Source organism: Lactuca virosa, chromosome 8 (genome assembly GCF_052849685.1).
Source record: "Lactuca virosa cultivar CGN04683 chromosome 8, Lactuca_virosa_CGN04683_v6, whole genome shotgun sequence".
Classification (NCBI taxonomy): Eukaryota; Viridiplantae; Streptophyta; class Magnoliopsida; order Asterales; family Asteraceae; genus Lactuca; species Lactuca virosa.
In genome coordinates this window covers 24,220,268-24,238,404 of record NC_136433.1, presented here as the reverse complement: position 1 = coordinate 24,238,404, position 18,137 = coordinate 24,220,268, and the positions used below count along the sequence as shown (strand labels likewise).

The window sequence follows — 18,137 nt, the reverse complement described above, 5'->3', positions numbered from 1 at the left end:
AGATTATGATGGGGACAAACAAGCTGGAAGTCGTAGCAAAGGAGAAAACATTTTGTTAAAATTGATAAATATTATGAAACTGTTTGTTGGATTGTAAAAGGAAAATGTTTATTTAGTTTATTCCAACGATTTATTCAGTTTAAAATTAAACAAAGCATTTTATCCATATATATATTATTTGTTTAGTCACTTTATTCGTAAAAGACTTAATTGAATGAAAAAAAACACTCACACACAACGTATATCTATGTAGAAAGTTTGAAATTTTCACTAGAATGAAAATATACAAATAGAAAGATTTATAACAAAATTTAGTTTATAAGAAAATATAACATCGTATAAGAAAAAACTTGGAAATTAGGCAGAAGTGTAACAAACGTGGACTTGATCACGATTTCACGATTGCGTGCTCGTTGAGAAATGTATGATGACTCCTTGACGTGGCAGGTAAAATTAGAACCAATCACATGTGACGACATACCACCAATTAACCCTATCACCAACTCATCTCGGCGTTTATTATCACTGGCCCCACTTTCTATCTTTAATCAACGTCTCTCCTTACCCCACTTCAGTGGACCAGCACGTAGCCAAAAAATCTTACTCGAACTCGGATCTGCATAAGGATATTGCAAATGCATGTGTATATAAAGGTCGACGAACATCTCACGATTTAGCTAAAAAATCCCGGCATTTCTTTGTATAATTGTCAAGGTAACTTCACAATTTTTAAACTCGTAAACGAATTTTAACTTCAATTTTGTTTATTAGTTATTGATCAGATTCAGATCTGTAAACTGTTAGGTGAGAATGATGATGCTTCGACAGTTCGTTACAACTTAGCTTTCATTAATCTGTTTTGCGTAATTTTGAAGATTCATCGTCTAGTTGGTAGCAAAATTTAATAATATTGATTTGAACTCTTTGATCGGCTATTTAATTAGAAGTTGTAGCATTTTGAATTTGAGCTCACGGTTGAAGGAAGAGTTAGGGTTTTAGTTCAAATTTTAAGAGCATTTAGGTAATCTGAATTGGAGATTGGATCTTCCATAGATCGTTATTTAGTTAGGATGATGTTCTGTTGAGATTTTCATAATTTGGAAGGTGTTGATACGAGACGTGTGCTAATGGTTTCTGTTTTTGTTAGATACTGTGAAGAAGTGATCCGAAGAAGATGGCTACACAGGGTACTACTGGAGCAAACAATGTTACTAGCCGACCGCCTCCAAATCCATCTCCTCTCCGTACTGCAAAGTTTTTCCAGGTATAGTTTTGATGTAGCTTGAATTTTTTGAATGATCACTGGCTAATTTCCTTCATCTTTATCTGTTCAACTGGTTTTAAGTTGGATCTATATATGTTATTAGCTGTTTCTTTGTGAATCGTGATGCATATATATTTCGGTTCTAAGATAAATCTTGTCTGACATTGATAGGCCAACATGAGGATATTGGTCACCGGAGGAGCTGGTTTCATTGGCTCTCATCTTGTGGACAGATTGATGCAAAATGAAAAGAACGAGGTACACAGTTTTTTTAAAAAGTATTTAAATGGAATTCAATGTTGCTTTGTCACTTGAAAGATGAATTTGAGGTCTGAGAGGATCTGCATTGTAACATCATACCTTTGTTTTAAAGCTTCTTTTTTATTTTTCTTAGGTGGTGGTTGTAGATAATTACTTCACAGGTTCAAAGGACAACCTTAAACAATGGTTTGGTCACCCAAGATTTGAGCTTATTCGCCATGGTAAGCTGTCTTTGAATTCATTGATTAGTGGTATTTGTCTTTGCCTTACTTATATATCTTCCGGGATGCAGATGTCACAGAGCCATTGTTGATTGAGATCGATCAAATATATCATCTTGCTTGTCCTGCTTCTCCAATTTTCTACAAACATAATCCTGTCAAGGTATCTTTTTTTTAGTCAAGACCCAATTCATATTACTGAATGAATAATGATTTTTCATCTTTGCTTAATCGTGTTCTTTTATTGCTCTTGGTATTCTCAAACAGACAATCAAGACAAATGTGATTGGAACTTTGAACATGTTGGGACTTGCCAAGCGAGTTGGAGCAAGGTTTGAAATTCTCATTCTCTTGAAGTGTGATTTACCACTATTTTAAATACTTAATTGATCGTTCTTCATTTACCTACAGAATTTTGTTGACTTCAACTTCAGAGGTTTATGGAGACCCTCTAGTCCACCCTCAAGATGAAAGCTATTGGGGAAATGTCAACCCTATCGGTAAATTTACAGCATTTCCCCTTTTCTTAATTGGATTCAAAAGTTCATGAAATGATGACATGGATGTTGTGCTGTTTGTATTGAAGGGGTTAGGAGTTGTTATGATGAAGGAAAGCGAGTAGCTGAGACATTGATGTTTGACTATCATAGGCAACATGGAATAGGTGAATACAGGGCTGTAAACGAACTGAACGTTCGGCGAACCGTTCGTGAACCGTTCGGCGAACCGTTCGTGAACTGTTCGGCGGGAAGTTCATTTATGTTCGTTTATTTAATAAATGAACGAACATGAACACAAATTCTAGTTCGTTTAGTTAAGCGAACATGGACAATGGTCTCGTTCGTTCATTTACGTTCGTTTATGTTGTCTGTTTACGTTCGTTTATGTTCGTTCGTTTAAGTTTTTTTATGTTCATATATTTTCAATTGTTTTTTTATTACATTATTATATTATAGTTCGTTTATGTTAATATATGTTCAATTGTGTTTGTTTATCTTTGTTCGTTTATGTTCGTTCGTTTAGCATGTTCACGAACATAAACGAACGAACATGAACAAGACAATTTGTTAAACGAACGAACATGAACAAGGAAAACTCCGTTCGTTTACCCGTTCGTGTTCGTTCGATTGTTCGGCTAACTTAAACGAACGAACATGAACATGGCTTTGTTCGTGTTCGTTCGGTTCGTTTACAGCCCTAGGTGAATATAATGTCTCACTTGTTTCTTATACTTGAACACATTTGATACGTTTTTGTAAAATAAAAGTTAGTTGATTCATATTTTATATTTCATGTAACAGAAATAAGAATTGCTAGGATCTTCAATACATATGGACCTAGAATGAACATTGATGATGGGCGTGTTGTCAGCAATTTCATAGCTCAAGCAATCCGGTAACTTGTTTTTATGATACAAAAGTAGCTGTATATAAAGATTGTTTCTCTTTTGGACTGAATTGACGGCCTGTATCCGAGTAAATGACCATTTTACCCTTCTGAGTAAATGACCATTTTACCCTAAGTCTTAGGAATTATTTGTTGTGGTCTAATGCAGCAATGAACCCTTAACTGTTCAAGCACCAGGAACTCAAACACGAAGCTTTTGTTATGTCTCTGACATGGTAAGTGGAAACCCACAGTTTTTATAATCATTTAGTCATTTACATTTGGCACTTTTATTTTATTTAATTTTCCAGCCTTGTTTCCTTTTAAAATTAGGTTGATGGTCTTATTCGGCTCATGGAAGGAAACAATACGGGCCCAATCAACCTTGGAAATCCCGGTGAATTCACCATGCTTGAGCTTGCAGAAAATGTGAAAGAGGTTAGTTTGGTAACTTTACACAAGAAAAACAATGTGAGACCATGATAACTAAGAAAATTTCCATTTTTGGTCCCTGAGTATAATATATTAGCTGTTTTTTTCCTTCCAAAAAGTTTTCTCTCTTGCAATTTTAGTCTTCATCTGAGGTTATAATAACGTTTTTGGTCTTTGTTCCAAGTAGAATGCAAGAGTAAATTACATTTTTCGTCCCTTAATATAGCTGATTTAATTTTTAAATGTTGATCCTTATTTGAAAATTTTGTAACCTTTTTTTTCATAGCTCCAAGTAAAATGGCTATATTTTTGGACAAAAATTGAAAATAAAGAAAAAATCAATTATACTCAGGGGACCAAAAATAGTCATTTTACTTGGATGGTGACCAAAAATGTCACTATAACCTCATGTAAGGACTAAAACTGCGAGAGAATATTTTTTGGACCAAAATTGCAAAAATGTAACCTGCTCTAGTCATTATTAAATTGTAATGAATAAAAATTGTGAAATGTAGCTTATAAACCCGGAAGTGAAGATTATACATGTGGAAAACACGCCTGATGATCCACGACAAAGGAAGCCGGTGATTAGTAAGGCAAAGGAGGTGTTGGGTTGGGAGCCAACGATTACATTGCGTGAGGGACTTCCACGTATGGAGGAAGATTTTAGGAAGAGGCTTGGAATCCTCAGAAATGAATGAGACAGATTATACGTATGGTATCATGTTAATTTCTGATTTTATAAGAGACGTTTGTGCGATATATGTTGTTTTTATGTGTGGTGTAATTTTTTTTTTTTTTTTCATATAACACGTTTCTCTTTTGGGAGAGAAATCGGTGGCTCTTTGCTTGGTTATCGTTCATAATCATGGATGTTTTTATCTTATTTCAGCTTTAACAATTTTCATCAACTATAATACCATATCAATACTCTCTCCATATTTTCTTTGTATTAAATTATTTTTAAAATATTGATGTTATATAGATAATATAAATTAAATAGTTTTAATATATAAATATTTCTATATAATATGTAAATAACATAAAATGTAAATTAAATAATCAAATATAAAAATGAAATAACACAGGGAAATAATATTTGTGTTTGTTGCAAAGATATAAATTCTAGAAGATAAAAGTGGGCATTGACATCCAAATTTGATTTGTAAAATGTTGTGAACTAGAGGTAATCCACTAATCATTTCGTGCCTGTTTGTACGCAAAATTTTTAGAAGTTGTATTTAGTTCATAAAGAAAATATTTAAAAAACTATGTAAAAAACAAAAATTTAAATCTTCTAAAAAACAATATCACAAAAAAAATATGTAAAAAAATTGTCAAATTTAAGAAAAATGATTTTAAAGAACATAAAAATGTTATAAAAAAAAGTAAGAACAAAGTTGTAAAAATAGTTTCAAAAGAAGTAAAAAAAATTAGAAACAAAAACTAAAAAAATAGTAATTAAGTTCTAAAATAAGTTGGAGAGAAATTATAAAAAAGTTTTCTACCCAACTAATTAAAAAAATTGAAATTTGGATGAAATTTGTAAAAATGAAAGTTCGAGGGAAAGGCGGCATAAACGCATACTTGTTAGAAAAAAAAAAGGATTTGAAAGTAGGGAGTCAAACCTTGGTCAAATAATGATATCAAGAAAAAGTTAATAGGTGGTTTCAAACTAGGGCTGGAAATTTTTTGGTTCGGAACCGAAAAATCCGAAAACTAAGTGGAACAGAAATTATTTCAGATAGAACCATATTTAAATTTAGTTTTTGGTCTGGTCCGAGACCAAACCAAATTGTGAATTTGGTTTTTGGTTCGAGTTTCAGTCTCATTAAGTTTAAACGGAGCCGAACCGAAAAAACCGAAATTCATAAATTAAATAATTAAAAAATATATTTTTTATTTTATATATTAAATAAAAATAATAATTATAGAATAAAAATCATTTTAGCCCATTTATTATTTGGATCTTTTTGTTTGCAACTTTAAGTTTCTACGTTAAAAACATTGTAATTTATGGTTGGAAATTTGCAACACTAGTTTTTTTTAAGTAAATATTTAGTTTCCTGTGTTTTCAAACCGAACCAAACCGAATTAGAATTTGGTTTTCGATTTGTTCAAGAAAATTTGAATTCGATTTGGTTCGGTTTTTAAATTGGACAAAAAAAATCAAACCATGAAAAACTAAAGAACCTATAAACGGAACTGATTACCACCAATATTTTGAACCCTCTTCTTGCATAATGAGAGTCAACAAAGAACCTAACTATCGCTATCTTTATTTTATTCATCTTTTGTCGATACGTTTATATAAATATTAAGAACGTTATCGTTCATTGATGTGATATTATTTGTAGTAAACCTGAAGTTATCAACTATTAGTTATATAATGCTCTTATATATACACAAGAAAAAAAAACACAAACTAGTTTCTTAAGATTACTAAATAAAATATAACATTACTATCAACTATTGTATGTTTGTTTGTTTTTTTTCAGAACTACAAATAATTATTTTTTTCTTTTTGAATTAAATTCACGACCTCCTAGTTAGTTGAGAACTTCCATGGTAGCCAAATAGATTAGCTCCAACTTATTATTATTCGTTTAGTTGGTTACAGGAGACATGTCATCTCCTCTTTCACTTCTTTTTAAAACCAAATCAAGATTTGTTACCACACACTAGCATTTGAACATGACATGCATAATAATTTTTTTAATTTTATAAAACAATTCAGTTTTAATAAAATAAATTTCATTACTTAAAAAAATAGAGTAAATTACACGATTAGTCCCTGGTCGAAGTGTCAAATTGCACGTTTAATTAAAAATTAACTCGGACCGTCCTTCATATAATTAAAAGTTGTACGTTTCGTCCCTCACTTACATAAAATGACTATATTGCTCTTTTCTATTTTTTTCAGTTTTTTAATATTTATTTACTATTTATAAATTAGAAAAAAAAAAAACTGAAATATTATGATTTATAGTTTAGTGGGACCCACCACCTATCACACTCCCCTATCCCTTCCCTTCCACCCCCTTCTTCACCAAATACCTTCCCCGACACCACCACCAGCCACCTTTCCGACACCACTCTCTTCTCCGGTGGTTAAATCCCAACCATCAAAGACTACTCCTTCCTCCTTTTTGAACACGCCATACAAACACAAACATACACCAGGACAAATTTGTTTTCCAATAAAACCCACCACCCTTTACCTTCAACATTCTTATCTCTCTCTCTCTCTCTCTCTCTCTCTCTCAGCTCCGGGAACCACCTCCAGCAACCACCTGTAATGAGCACCAAACCAAATCAAAGTTAAAAAGAAACCTACAATTAGTTCCAGAAAACGAAATCGAAAATGATTTCAGAAATTGAAATCGAAATCAAAATCCTACAAATGGTGGTGGTCGTCGTTCTAGAGCATCTTCGCCAGAATCTGGTGCTCATCTTATCCAGCAATAACTTTTTAGTTTCACTTTCAGAATCGAAACCCAGACTTAAGCTACATACAAATGAGATCAGAAAAAGAAATTGAACACAAGAACTTTAGATTCAAAGAATAAAAGAAGAGGGTGAGAGGTGGTTTCCAGTGGAGGTGAATGTGCTGAAATGAAATCCCAACGTCGAAATCTACCTGTGACTTGATTTTTGAAATTCCAACTTCCAAAACCTGATTTTTGAAACACCGAATCCAAACCCATTGTGAATCCGAACTTCGAAATCCGCTAGTGACCGACTCAATAAGACAAGGCGGAGAAGAAAACCGGCGATAGAAGAGAGGTAAGAAAGTAGCTTCGAAGTTGGGGTGTACTCCAGATTTACAGGTAGATCTTGGGGTGATGGTTTGGGTTTCAAATTCACATGGATGGCATGACGGTTGCTCCGAAAGTAAGGGTTTTCGGTGGCGATTTGTGTCCTCCGGTACTCGATAGTGTCGCCGGCGATGTTGATCGGAGTGTGACGGTGCTCTTTAGGGTTCATAAATGGGGTTTTGGAATTTGGTGGAACAGATGAGATACACGGACCTAGGTTGAAGGTGGAACGATGGGGTGTGGGTCCATATTTCTTTTTTTAATTTTTTTTATATTAAAAGTAATAAACAAACTAAAAAGAAATCAAAAAATAAATGTCCCATGCCAGAATAGTCATTTTAGGTTAGCTAGGGACAAAACGTGTAGTTTTAAACATACGAGGGATGATCCGAGTTAATTTTTAAAAATATGAACTAGACGTGTATTTTAGCATTCGGATGAGGGACGAATCGTGTAATTTACTTAAAAAATGATATTACAAAAACCCTGAAAACTTAAAAAACAAAAATAACTAGGATTTTAAAACATACAAACTTTAAAAAAAAAACAAGCAATTTAATATCGAACCAAAAAAAATACTGAAAATATTTCCTTCGTGTGCATGCTCCAACACAATAAACCAATAACACCAATCAGGTTTTCCATAAATTGTCTTCCAAAATAACTAAATACTTGAAAATAAATAGAACAAATCCAAAGACAACAAAAATAAGATGCAAACGAATTTATGAACATAAATCCACTATGAACCAATAAAAGGTGCATCAAAGTCATCTATAACTAAATTGTTCAACAAGAAACATTTATTCTCACGAACATCCATATTTATAACGCATAATAGTCATGTAAAAAAATCATCCGCCAATGTTATCAAGTTAATACTTTCCATAAATGTATCAAATAAATTAAGTTTTAGAGATAGACCATCACAGATTCTACATAATAACAAAGAATATCATTACATTGCTAACCATAATAACATGTATTGGCTTTAATCGATTAGAAAAAGAGTTTGGCTTCAATGGATCAGAAAGGAGTTTCATTCAAAGAGACATTCAAAGAGACAAAGAACACGAATCCATTTTGTAAATCAATATTTAAACATTTCAAACCGATTCGTCAAATCATAAAAGATTTCCATTCAATTACACATCCCAAACAACAAAACATTGATATCATGTAACCAAATTGTCCCAAAAACAGACATGATTCATTACACCAACTTAAGCAAAATATTCACTACCCACTTCTTAGATCTATTAACCTCCGAATCCATACAAAGTTCTTCCCTGCCTCTTCAAAGCATACACAACATCCATAGCTGTCACAGTCTTCCTACGAGCGTGTTCAGTGTAGGTGACAGCATCACGAATAACATTCTCCAAAAAGATCTTCAAAACACCTCGTGTCTCTTCATAGATCAGACCGCTGATCCTCTTCACTCCTCCTCTCCTCGCCAGTCTCCTGATCGCTGGCTTAGTGATTCCCTGGATGTTATCCCTGAGAACTTTCCGATGACGCTTTGCTCCTCCCTTACCCAACCCTTTTCCACCCTTTCCACGGCCAGACATTGTCAAATGAAACAAGTTCTTGAATTTCAAGTTTCTTGAGGAAGAGATGGAGGATGAATGGTGATTTAAACCGAGTTGTGTAATAGGGTTTATAAAGGGCTTGATGATGGAATTGGGGGTTTTTGAATTTTGAGCGGAACATGTGTTTTCGCGGTTTGTCAAAAAGATCGACGGCCGATTGATGTTTAAACGGATCTGAGACGTCGATTGAGTTGAATCGATGGTCGAATAATTCTGAAGTGGTGGATCGATGACGTGGAATGTGATACTGGTGGTATCTTTTTAAGAAAATTCCAATCGACCCCTGTAGAAAAGACATATATTAGCTAAACCCCTGTCAAATTCAAAAAATTGTGAGAAACACCCCAAAGTAATTATATGTTTTCAAAGTTATGAAAGATTTACTAATTTATCTAATTTAGGTCTAACATTTTATTATTTGTTTAGTTAACTAAACCAACTTAAGGCTTAAGTTTAGTAACTTGAATGAGAGTGATTGAAATAAAAACATTATTGTTAACTTCAACCACACATATAATTTATTATGTTTTTTTTAATTATATTAACATTAATGCTTGTTATAACAACTATTTGTTGACTTTTGGTCAAAGTTAGGTTTTTAGCATAGTTTAAAAAGGGTACTTATTTATTGTTGATTAGGTGATTATTTTGTACATGTCTACCCTGTGTGAGCTATTGTACTTAGCTGCTACTTGTAAGGTGAGTCTTCATACTACATTAGCATGTGTGGTGATTTTGTATGTGACCAATTGGGTCTTAACTGATGATTATTGTTATATATGCATTGAATTGTAATGTTGATAAGTTGGGATTACTGAGAATTCCCAACGTTACTGATAACCTTTGGAACATGTTGTTAGTTCACAAGGCGCGTTGTTAGCCCACTAGGATTGCTGATAATCTTCAGGGTTGCTGATAACCCATAGTCGTTTATTATACTATGTTGTATAGATATTTTGGGAAAGACTCGCTAAACTTTGTGCTTACAGTTATGGATTAATGTGTTTCAGGTACTTCGGATTATTGTGGGAAGGCGCAAACTTGATTGTACACTGCAGCTCGTTGTTTTTATGATGTTCACTTTTTGATACTCTGATTTGGATGGTTATATTGATGTATCTGGGATTTTTCATGACTTGGATTTTTATGACACTTGTGGTTTTGCTAAATTAAAAAATTTATGGTAAAAATCAGTATGTAACATCCCATGTCGACACCAGTCATAAGCCCAAACCTCAAAACCATAATAAAAAAGATAGCATGGTTTCACTGCACGCACTTTTTTCACTTTGAGCCAGAAGCACCTGACCTTACCACCAACGACTCCACCACATCATACCTCACCATCAGTAATCTTCTTATCCACTATAACTCTCTATTCGCTAAACCCACACACCTTCCTCCCTTTCGATCCCAAAATCATCATATCACTACTATTCCCACCTTTTGCACAGTCAATGTTCGACCCTATCGGTACCCATATTATCAAAAACAAGTGATGATCTGATTCCAAAAATCTTATAGGAAGGCATAATCAATCCCAACCACAATCCTCACTCATCACCGGATCTCCTAGTAAAAAGGAAGGATGGTACGTGGCGATTTTGCATGGAATATCGAGCTCTGAACTCCGTTACAATCAAATATCGCTTTCTAATACAAACGGTTGACGAATTATTGGACGAATTGCATGGGGCTATCATCTTCTCCAAAATTGATTTACGGGTCGGCTATCACCATATAAGGGTAACACCAGAAGACACTCACAAAACTGCTTTTCGTGCGGTGGACGGACATTACGAGTTCCTCATAATGCCCTTTGGGTTGTCCAATGCCCATTCTGCCTTCCAGGCCACAATGAATGACCTATTCTGCACCGAACTCTGCAAATATGTATTGGTATTTTTTGATGACATATTGTTGTATAGCCCAACAACATAACAACACTACAACCTCCTGAGAAACCTGTTAGACACCTTGAATCGCAATCAGTTTCATGCAAAATAGTCCAAATGCACATGTAGGGTCACTACTATTGATTATTTGGGACATATTATTTCAACAAGCGGAGTGCAAGCTGATTATGAGAAGGTGTTAGCGATTCAAGTCTCGCCAACACCTAGCTCCTTCACCACGTTACGAGGCTTTTCTAATACTTACATGCTACTGCAAACGCTTTGTGAAACACTACGCCAAATGTACACCAACTCTCACCGACATATTAAAAAAGAAATATTATGATTGAATCGAAGCCGCCCAACAATCATTTGCCAATCTCAAAGTCCGTCATGACAGATTTGATCACTCTCACCCTTCCTAACTTTGAAATGACATTTGACGTGACCACAAATGCATCAAGTGTAGCCATTGGCGTGATTACGTCTCAAAATGATAAGCCCATTTATTTTTTTCAACAAAAAATGTGTCCCCATATGCAAGCTGCATCATCCTATGTTCGTGAGCTTTTTGCGGTTACAGTAGTCAAAAAATGTGTAACATCCCAAATTTCAATACCAAAAATTTCATTTTTGATACAACAATTTAGAAAACATTTATAAGAAAACATCATTGAGTCATATCATTTCATAAAACAATAATCTCATGTCTCAAAATCATATCACAAAAATAGTAACAATGTCAGAGTACAATCCCAAGAAATCTCATAGTGCGGAAATCCTGCGTGTGTGTGATGTGCCGCTACCGCGCAGGCTCCTTCCCCTTCGCTGAAGAGGTACATGAAAACAAAACTGAAAATTGTAAGCACGAAGCTTAGTGAGTTCCCCCATCATATCACATACCATACAATCACATGACATACATACTGCCAGACATATCTGGGTGCCCGACCTACCCCTTCGGTCATCTCGACCGGTGACCTTGCCTAGCATATCTGGGTGCTGGCCTACCCCTTCGTTCCTATCGACCGGTCTCGGGGGATTATCTCACCCCTTACTACTACCACATATTATCATATAATCATAATCTGTCTAGCATAGTTGGGCACTAAACTACCCCTTCGGCCCTATCGGCCGGTAACTTGGGGACTATCTCCCCCTACTGCTACGATCACATAACATCATAACATGCCAACACATAAACATATCAAGTAGCAGTAAACACAGACAACTATCACAACTACAATTGTCTAGCATACACTCCTACTGGTGGGCCAGCATTGTGGTCGTAGACCCACCGCTACTAAAAGGTAACTCACCTCGATGTCGCGTAGTGTCTGCACAATCCTTGGTACGAAAATCCTCTCGTCTCAACTCCTCAATCCTTACACAACAACTCTCCTTGATTACTAATACGTACCCACAACCCTCCTTTACAAGGGTCAACTCAAGTCCGAGGTCAAAGTCAAAGTCAAAGTCAACATCCAGTTGACTTGACTCGCCGAGTTGGTCCACCAACTCGTCGAATTCCTATTCTTTCAAAACGATACAACCCCCCTCCCCCCGACTCTACTCGTCAAGTCTAGCAAGAACTCGTTGGGTTCACCTTCAACCATAACATCGGGACCATCTTCAACCGACTCGTCGAGTTCATCCTTGAACTCATCGAGTTCATCTTCATCATATGAATGTGTCCAGTCTATGAATCGTCGAGTTCTATGAACAACTCGTTGAGTCCGTCTTCATGGGTTGGGAGATTGTCTTGACTCGTCGAGTTTGTTCATACACTCGCCGAGTCCCATGATTTCCAGGTCCATAATCACGTCTATCTTGTTGAGTCCCCTTCTAGACTCAACCAGAATCCTCACAAACAGAAAAGGTTGGGGAACCAATACCTGACTCGCCGAGTCCCATGAACGACTCGTCGAGTCCCCTAAAGTCCATGTCCATAAACTCGATTTCTGTTGAGCTCATCTCATCCAAATGGTAGATCTGACCTCCTAGGGTCGATATAACACGTAAAGTTACGAACTTTACGTCCATACATGGGTCTTTAAGCTCAAAAGACCCAAAAATGAGGTCTACAAGATGCATGGGGCTCTCATGACGATAAAGTTGGCACCTTTATGCCATGAGAACCCTCCAAGGTTCAAGATCTGAAGCCATTACTCTACATTACACTATAAACCTGAAATGGATTAGAAATACCCCAAATATGTCAATATCCAAGCCCTAAAGTAGATCTAACAAATAAGAAGTTAAGGTTGGAGCTTTTTACCTCCAACAAGCTGGAAATGCAACCAAATCTATGGATCTACTAACTTTCCTCTTGAATCTCCATGTCTTTCCTTCATTCTTCAAACTTCAAATCACAAAGAATGGCACAAAATAGCTCAAGAACACTCAAAAGTTGATTAGGGTTTCGTGAACAGGGTTTGGAGGTGATGGAGGCTGGGGTGGAGGCCTCATAAAGTGTTTAAATAGGGTGCAAACCCTCAAATTTAAGGTTTCACTCAGACAGCTCCTACTCGCCGAGTCGGTCTCCCGAGTCGTCGAGTAGGTCACTTAACCCCCCGATCCGAAGTCGAACCTACTCGACGAGTTGGGCCTCCAACTTGCCGAGTCCCAGTGTAAAATATGAAGTTTTGCTTGAATTTAAATACGTACCTGAAACTGGGTGTTACAAAATGGATACAATATTTATTAGGCAGAAGATTATGTATCTTTATAGACCAAAAAGTTTAAAACATATCCTCTCCCAAGTAGTTTAGACGGCAGAGCAATACAAATGGGCAACAAACTTAATCGGGAACCCAACTGCGTTACTCCATAACTTACCACCCGCAGTCGGATGGACAAACATAGGTCATAAACCAATGTCTCCAAACCTACTTATGAGCCTTTGCAAGCGATGAACCCCACTCGCAGTGTAAGTACTTGTACTTAGCGGAGTATTGGTACAACACCTCATATCACTCTGCCATCCAAATGTCATCTTTTGAGGCACTATACAGATGACCAATACCCGACCTTAACCACTATGTTCCAGGAACAACTACCATAGCCTCCATTGACACGACACTTACATAACACAATCGAATCCGAGCTCTTATCAAAGACAATCTGAAACGTGCTCAACAACGAATGACAACTTATGCAAATGAACAATGGCTAGACAAAAAGTTTAATGTATGTGACATGGTTTTCCTAAGGCTCAGAGACTACCGCCAACATTCAGTGCAAACACGAACAACCAATAAGCTCAATAAGCGTTTCTTTGGACACTTCAAAATCATAGAACAAATAAGATTTGTTGCATATCGTTTGGACTTGCCTGCAACCGCCCCGGATCCACCCGGTCTTTCATGTATCGCTACTTCGCCAAGCCTATGGAAATCCAACACCTACACCACTTTCGAAATTCACCTGCACCACCAACGAACAACCCAAGCAAGTGGTGAACCACCGAATGCATCAACATCAAGATCAAATTTTAGTGGAGTGGGACGACAAAGACAAAGTCGAGGCCACATGGGAGCAATACACAGACTTCAAAGTCCGTTTTCCCGAGTTATGCACCAACAACATTTACGTCTAAGAGCTCGAGGACAAGGTCGTTGCAAAGGGAGAGGCAGTTGATACGACCCACGATCCATCACACGCCTAACCTCCAAAAGTAGAACCAATGCACAACATGACCACAAGACCCAAGAGAACGACAAGGGCTCCTGAACGTTACAAGGACTTAAGCATTTGTAACCACCATTGACGGGTTCCATTCGACCAAGTCTCTTTTTAGTTAATTTCCAATAAATCAGTAGCTGTAATGTAGGATCACATTTACTTGAGCATGCATGCACTTCCTTATTTTTAGTTTTTCTTTCTTTGTAAGCATTCATGTGTTAAAAATATATGCAGAAAATTGTCCCAAATCCCTTATGAGCTATTCTTTCTTGTACCAACTATGTTATCGGGCGTTGATTTAAAAAAAAAGGTATGACGATGAACATAAGTTTTAGATCGACGGGTTTGTTAATAAAATGAATGAGTTAATAAGCTTACTTGTCAAACCTTGTTCCACTTTTTTTGGTTTTAGTACCATTTGCCGTCATAGTTCTACGTTAGGTTTATTCCATCCATGCTAACAAATATTGTTATGCTTTGTCCAGTAGTACACAAACGCTACCTAATAGTTTTATGACTTCATCCATATTTCCAAATAAACATACATCAAAAGTGCAAACGAAAATCAAAATCGACATTGAGAATGAACAAGAAGATAAATCGCTATCTCCCCATATCATATGCAAGATTACTACTTTTACAAATTATGACGAAATTCTACAAAAATAAATACCTCTACATCGATTTGGTCCAAAGGGAACGATATGAAAGGGCAGATAGAAGTAATAGGTGATAATTTCCATAGTTGAATGGGTAGAGGTAAATAAATATATAGACAAGAATTACCGAATTAGCATCAAGATGTAAATTTTCAAAAAACAAATAATAAATAGGTGTTTGATTCTTGTCTTTCACTTATCAGAAAGAATTACACGGTAGAAGTGTTAAGAGTATCGAATCGCAAACACAAAAGCGATAAGCAAGAAGAAATATGTAAGAATTGATTATTCGAATATCACATTAATTAATGAAAAAATGCTTCTTGGGTGGACAAGAAATTTAGTCGGCATAGATTCAGAAGAACATTAGATTAAAAAAACACAAAAGCAAAAACATACAGACAGGAAAGATTAATCTACACACAGCTTTGAAGTTGTTGTTCGAATCCAGATTCTTCAAAGACGCACACAGCTTTGAAGATAAAATCTACACACACAGCTTAGGAGTATATACAACCAGGAAAAGACTATGCAAATCATGTAAACATTTCACTTGGTTCTCGAAACAGGTAAGAATTTCATTCAGTTACAGATCCAGATTACAAACTTTCAAATGTCAGAACCAATTCGCTCCAAGTTCTACATGATTCATTACAATAATTGAAGCATAATATTCACTATCCACCTCATACATCTATTAACCTCCGAATCCATACAAAGTTCTTCCTTGCCTCTTCAAAGCATACACAACATCCATGGCTGTCACAGTCTTCCTACGAGCGTGTTCGGTGTAGGTAACAGCATCACGAATGACATTCTCCAAAAAGATCTTGAGAACACCTCGCGTCTCTTCGTAGATCAAACCACTGATCCTCTTCACTCCTCCTCTCCTCGCCAGTCTCCTGATCGCCGGCTTCGTGATTCCCTGGATGTTATCCCTGAGAACTTTCCGATGACGCTTTGCTCCTCCCTTTCCTAGCCCTTTTCCTCCCTTTCCACGGCCAGACATTTTCAAATTAGGGTTTTGATTGACTGAAAGTTCTTGAATCTCAAATGCTTGATGAAGGGAGAGATAGAGATGTTGATTCTATGCTGATTGTGGAGTAAGATTTATAACGGAGAGTTGGGGATTTTGAATTTTGAGCGGTCAATGAAGCAAGATCGACGGCCGATATTGATGATCCCCGTGATGAAACTTAAACGAATCTATGACGTCCATCTAGTTAATCGACGGTCTGTCAATGTTTCCAGTAAACTGGTGGATTGATGACATGGCCCGTGGATAAAATTTGAAGAAAGTTACAACTTAGCCCTTCAAAAATAGCTTATATATGGCTAAAGTCCTAAACCCAAGTAATCAACTAATCATATGTTTTCTTGGTTTTTAATGAAGTTTGTTATTTTGTTGGGCAATTAATTGTTTTAGCTCAACGATCGATATGTTTTATGATGACTTATTATCTTAGTCAACTCAAATCGTAATTGATCGATGGTATTATAAAATAAAAACTCATGTTTTCTTAAATCTCCTAAGGAGTTTACTTTATTCTTTCAAATACATAATTATTTGCTTATCTTATGTAGTCTAAAAAGGCAAAAAAAAACATGATAAAATGTATTGCATGGGTTTGTGCATGAAGATTATCCAAAGCTGTCATTTCTTTTATTACCCTGATTTATAAAAATATTTATAAATAGAGACAATAAAATAATAAAAATTTACGAAAATATAACCTTATGTAATTATGAAATTGTGTACATGTGGTTGTTAAGACTCAACATGATCCATGTTATATCTTTGAGTATTCCGAATACAAATAAGTTTGTACCATCAATTGACAAACATGAAAACTACGATCACTAAATGGGCATGTTGTCACGTATGGACTTCATAAAGTGAATTGTAATGTAAAATAATATAATCCATGAAACGATACGGTATTAACATTGTTATCACTTGTTAAACTTTAATATCATTTGTTAGAAAGTAAAGTGGATAAATCACGAAATCACACACACAAACACACCGTTTTTACGTGGTTCGGTCAAAGTAACTTACATCCACAAACAAGATAATATATTTTTATTCGAGAGTTCTCAAAATAGATATTACCAGTACAATTTAGCAAAAGATTTGACTCCTTCGTAAATTAATTGTATGCTTACAAATAATCATGTATTTTCAAAGTTCTAAATAAATTTATGGGCTAAAAGCTTCTCCAACCATCTTCTATCATATTTTTCATATTTCTCTCCAACTTCATCCTATTTTTTATCTTGTTTTTTTTAAATAAACAACATTACTTCATATTTGGAGTAACACTATTCGTTTCTCAAAATATGAAGTTGGAATTTCATTTGCCATTTTTAATCCATATTTTTATGTTTTTACATTCATAGTTTATTCTTACATCAATGATTAAAGCGCGAACAACATTTGTGTAGGAAAACAAAGAATCAAAATTATAATACTTAACATCAAAGTTAGTCTTGGGAACTTCTTCAACCCCATTATGTGACGAGTCGGCATCGAGGTGCCAAATAACTCTATTATTTCGTATCTTGAAGATGTAATTGAACTCTCATGGTGAAAATGTATAAACCATGGAGTAGGGATGAGTTATAAAACCGGAAAACCGGACCGGAACCGGTTCAACCGAAAAATGCTTAAACGGTCCGGGTATTGGGTTTAAAAATTAGTCTTATCCGGGTTCCGGGAATTTCGGGTATGGGTCCAACGGGTACGGGTATTCCGGGTTTTAGAACCGGATTCGTAAAAAAAAACCGGAACCGGGTTTAATGGACCGAAACCAGTTTGATGGGTCAAGGAACCTGAACTGGGTTTACAACATTGTACTTTTAGAATGATCTTTTTTTTACTAAACTACCATTTCTCTGTTTCTCGAAATCTCTCTGTATATATTT

At 35.6% G+C, this 18,137-nt stretch overlaps 3 protein-coding genes and 1 long non-coding RNA gene across 5 annotated transcripts; 1 reads left to right on the top strand and 3 right to left on the bottom strand.

The window, feature by feature from the left end:
- Positions 1–566: 566 nt before the first annotated feature.
- Positions 567–4,475, top strand: LOC145129545 (UDP-glucuronic acid decarboxylase 6-like). 2 transcript variants are annotated; one of them, XM_079064293.1, is made up of 12 exons: positions 567–714; positions 1,148–1,264; positions 1,436–1,522; positions 1,659–1,746; positions 1,818–1,909; positions 2,014–2,078; positions 2,158–2,246; positions 2,333–2,410; positions 3,048–3,141; positions 3,302–3,368; positions 3,466–3,570; positions 4,080–4,475. In XM_079064293.1, exons 2-12 carry the CDS (start codon positions 1,175–1,177, stop codon positions 4,263–4,265), a joined length of 1,041 nt encoding a protein of 346 aa, XP_078920419.1. In that variant the 5' UTR covers positions 567–714; positions 1,148–1,174; the 3' UTR covers positions 4,266–4,475. The 2 variants fall into 2 exon arrangements, with proteins under 2 accessions (XP_078920419.1, XP_078920420.1); XM_079064294.1 differs by lacking the exon at positions 567–714 and adding an exon at positions 875–1,021.
- A 1,826-nt stretch (positions 4,476–6,301) lies between these two features.
- LOC145132947 (uncharacterized) lies at positions 6,302–7,607 on the bottom strand. The gene is made up of 2 exons (XR_013718309.1): positions 6,966–7,607; positions 6,302–6,857 (listed from the first exon to the last, which is right to left on the bottom strand). It is a non-coding gene; the product is annotated as an uncharacterized LOC145132947 (long non-coding RNA).
- Positions 7,608–8,497: 890 nt separating this feature from the next.
- Positions 8,498–9,031, bottom strand: LOC145128594 (histone H4). Its single transcript, XM_079063406.1, has one exon. The coding sequence runs from the start codon at positions 8,951–8,953 to the stop codon at positions 8,642–8,644; it is 312 nt and encodes a 103-aa protein (XP_078919532.1). The 5' UTR covers positions 8,954–9,031; the 3' UTR covers positions 8,498–8,641.
- A 6,734-nt stretch (positions 9,032–15,765) lies between these two features.
- LOC145134933 (histone H4) lies at positions 15,766–16,308 on the bottom strand. The gene has a single exon (XM_079069739.1). The coding sequence runs from the start codon at positions 16,219–16,221 to the stop codon at positions 15,910–15,912; it is 312 nt and encodes a 103-aa protein (XP_078925865.1). The 5' UTR covers positions 16,222–16,308; the 3' UTR covers positions 15,766–15,909.
- Positions 16,309–18,137: the final 1,829 nt, after the last annotated feature.

What these genes read in the sequence shown, in the direction of transcription:
- LOC145129545 (XM_079064293.1), top strand. Translation starts at nt 1,175, where the DNA reads ATGGCTACACAGGGTACTACTGGAGCAAACAATGTTACTAGCCGACCG. An exon ending in GTACTGCAAAGTTTTTCCAG is followed by an intron (nt 1,265 to 1,435) that starts GTATAGTTTTGA and finishes TGACATTGATAG; the next exon opens with GCCAACATGAGGATATTGGT. An exon ending in TCATAGGCAACATGGAATAG is followed by an intron (nt 2,411 to 3,047) that starts GTGAATACAGGG and finishes TTCATGTAACAG; the next exon opens with AAATAAGAATTGCTAGGATC.
- LOC145128594 (XM_079063406.1), bottom strand. Translation starts at nt 8,953, where the DNA reads ATGTCTGGCCGTGGAAAGGGTGGAAAAGGGTTGGGTAAGGGAGGAGCA.
- LOC145134933 (XM_079069739.1), bottom strand. Translation starts at nt 16,221, where the DNA reads ATGTCTGGCCGTGGAAAGGGAGGAAAAGGGCTAGGAAAGGGAGGAGCA.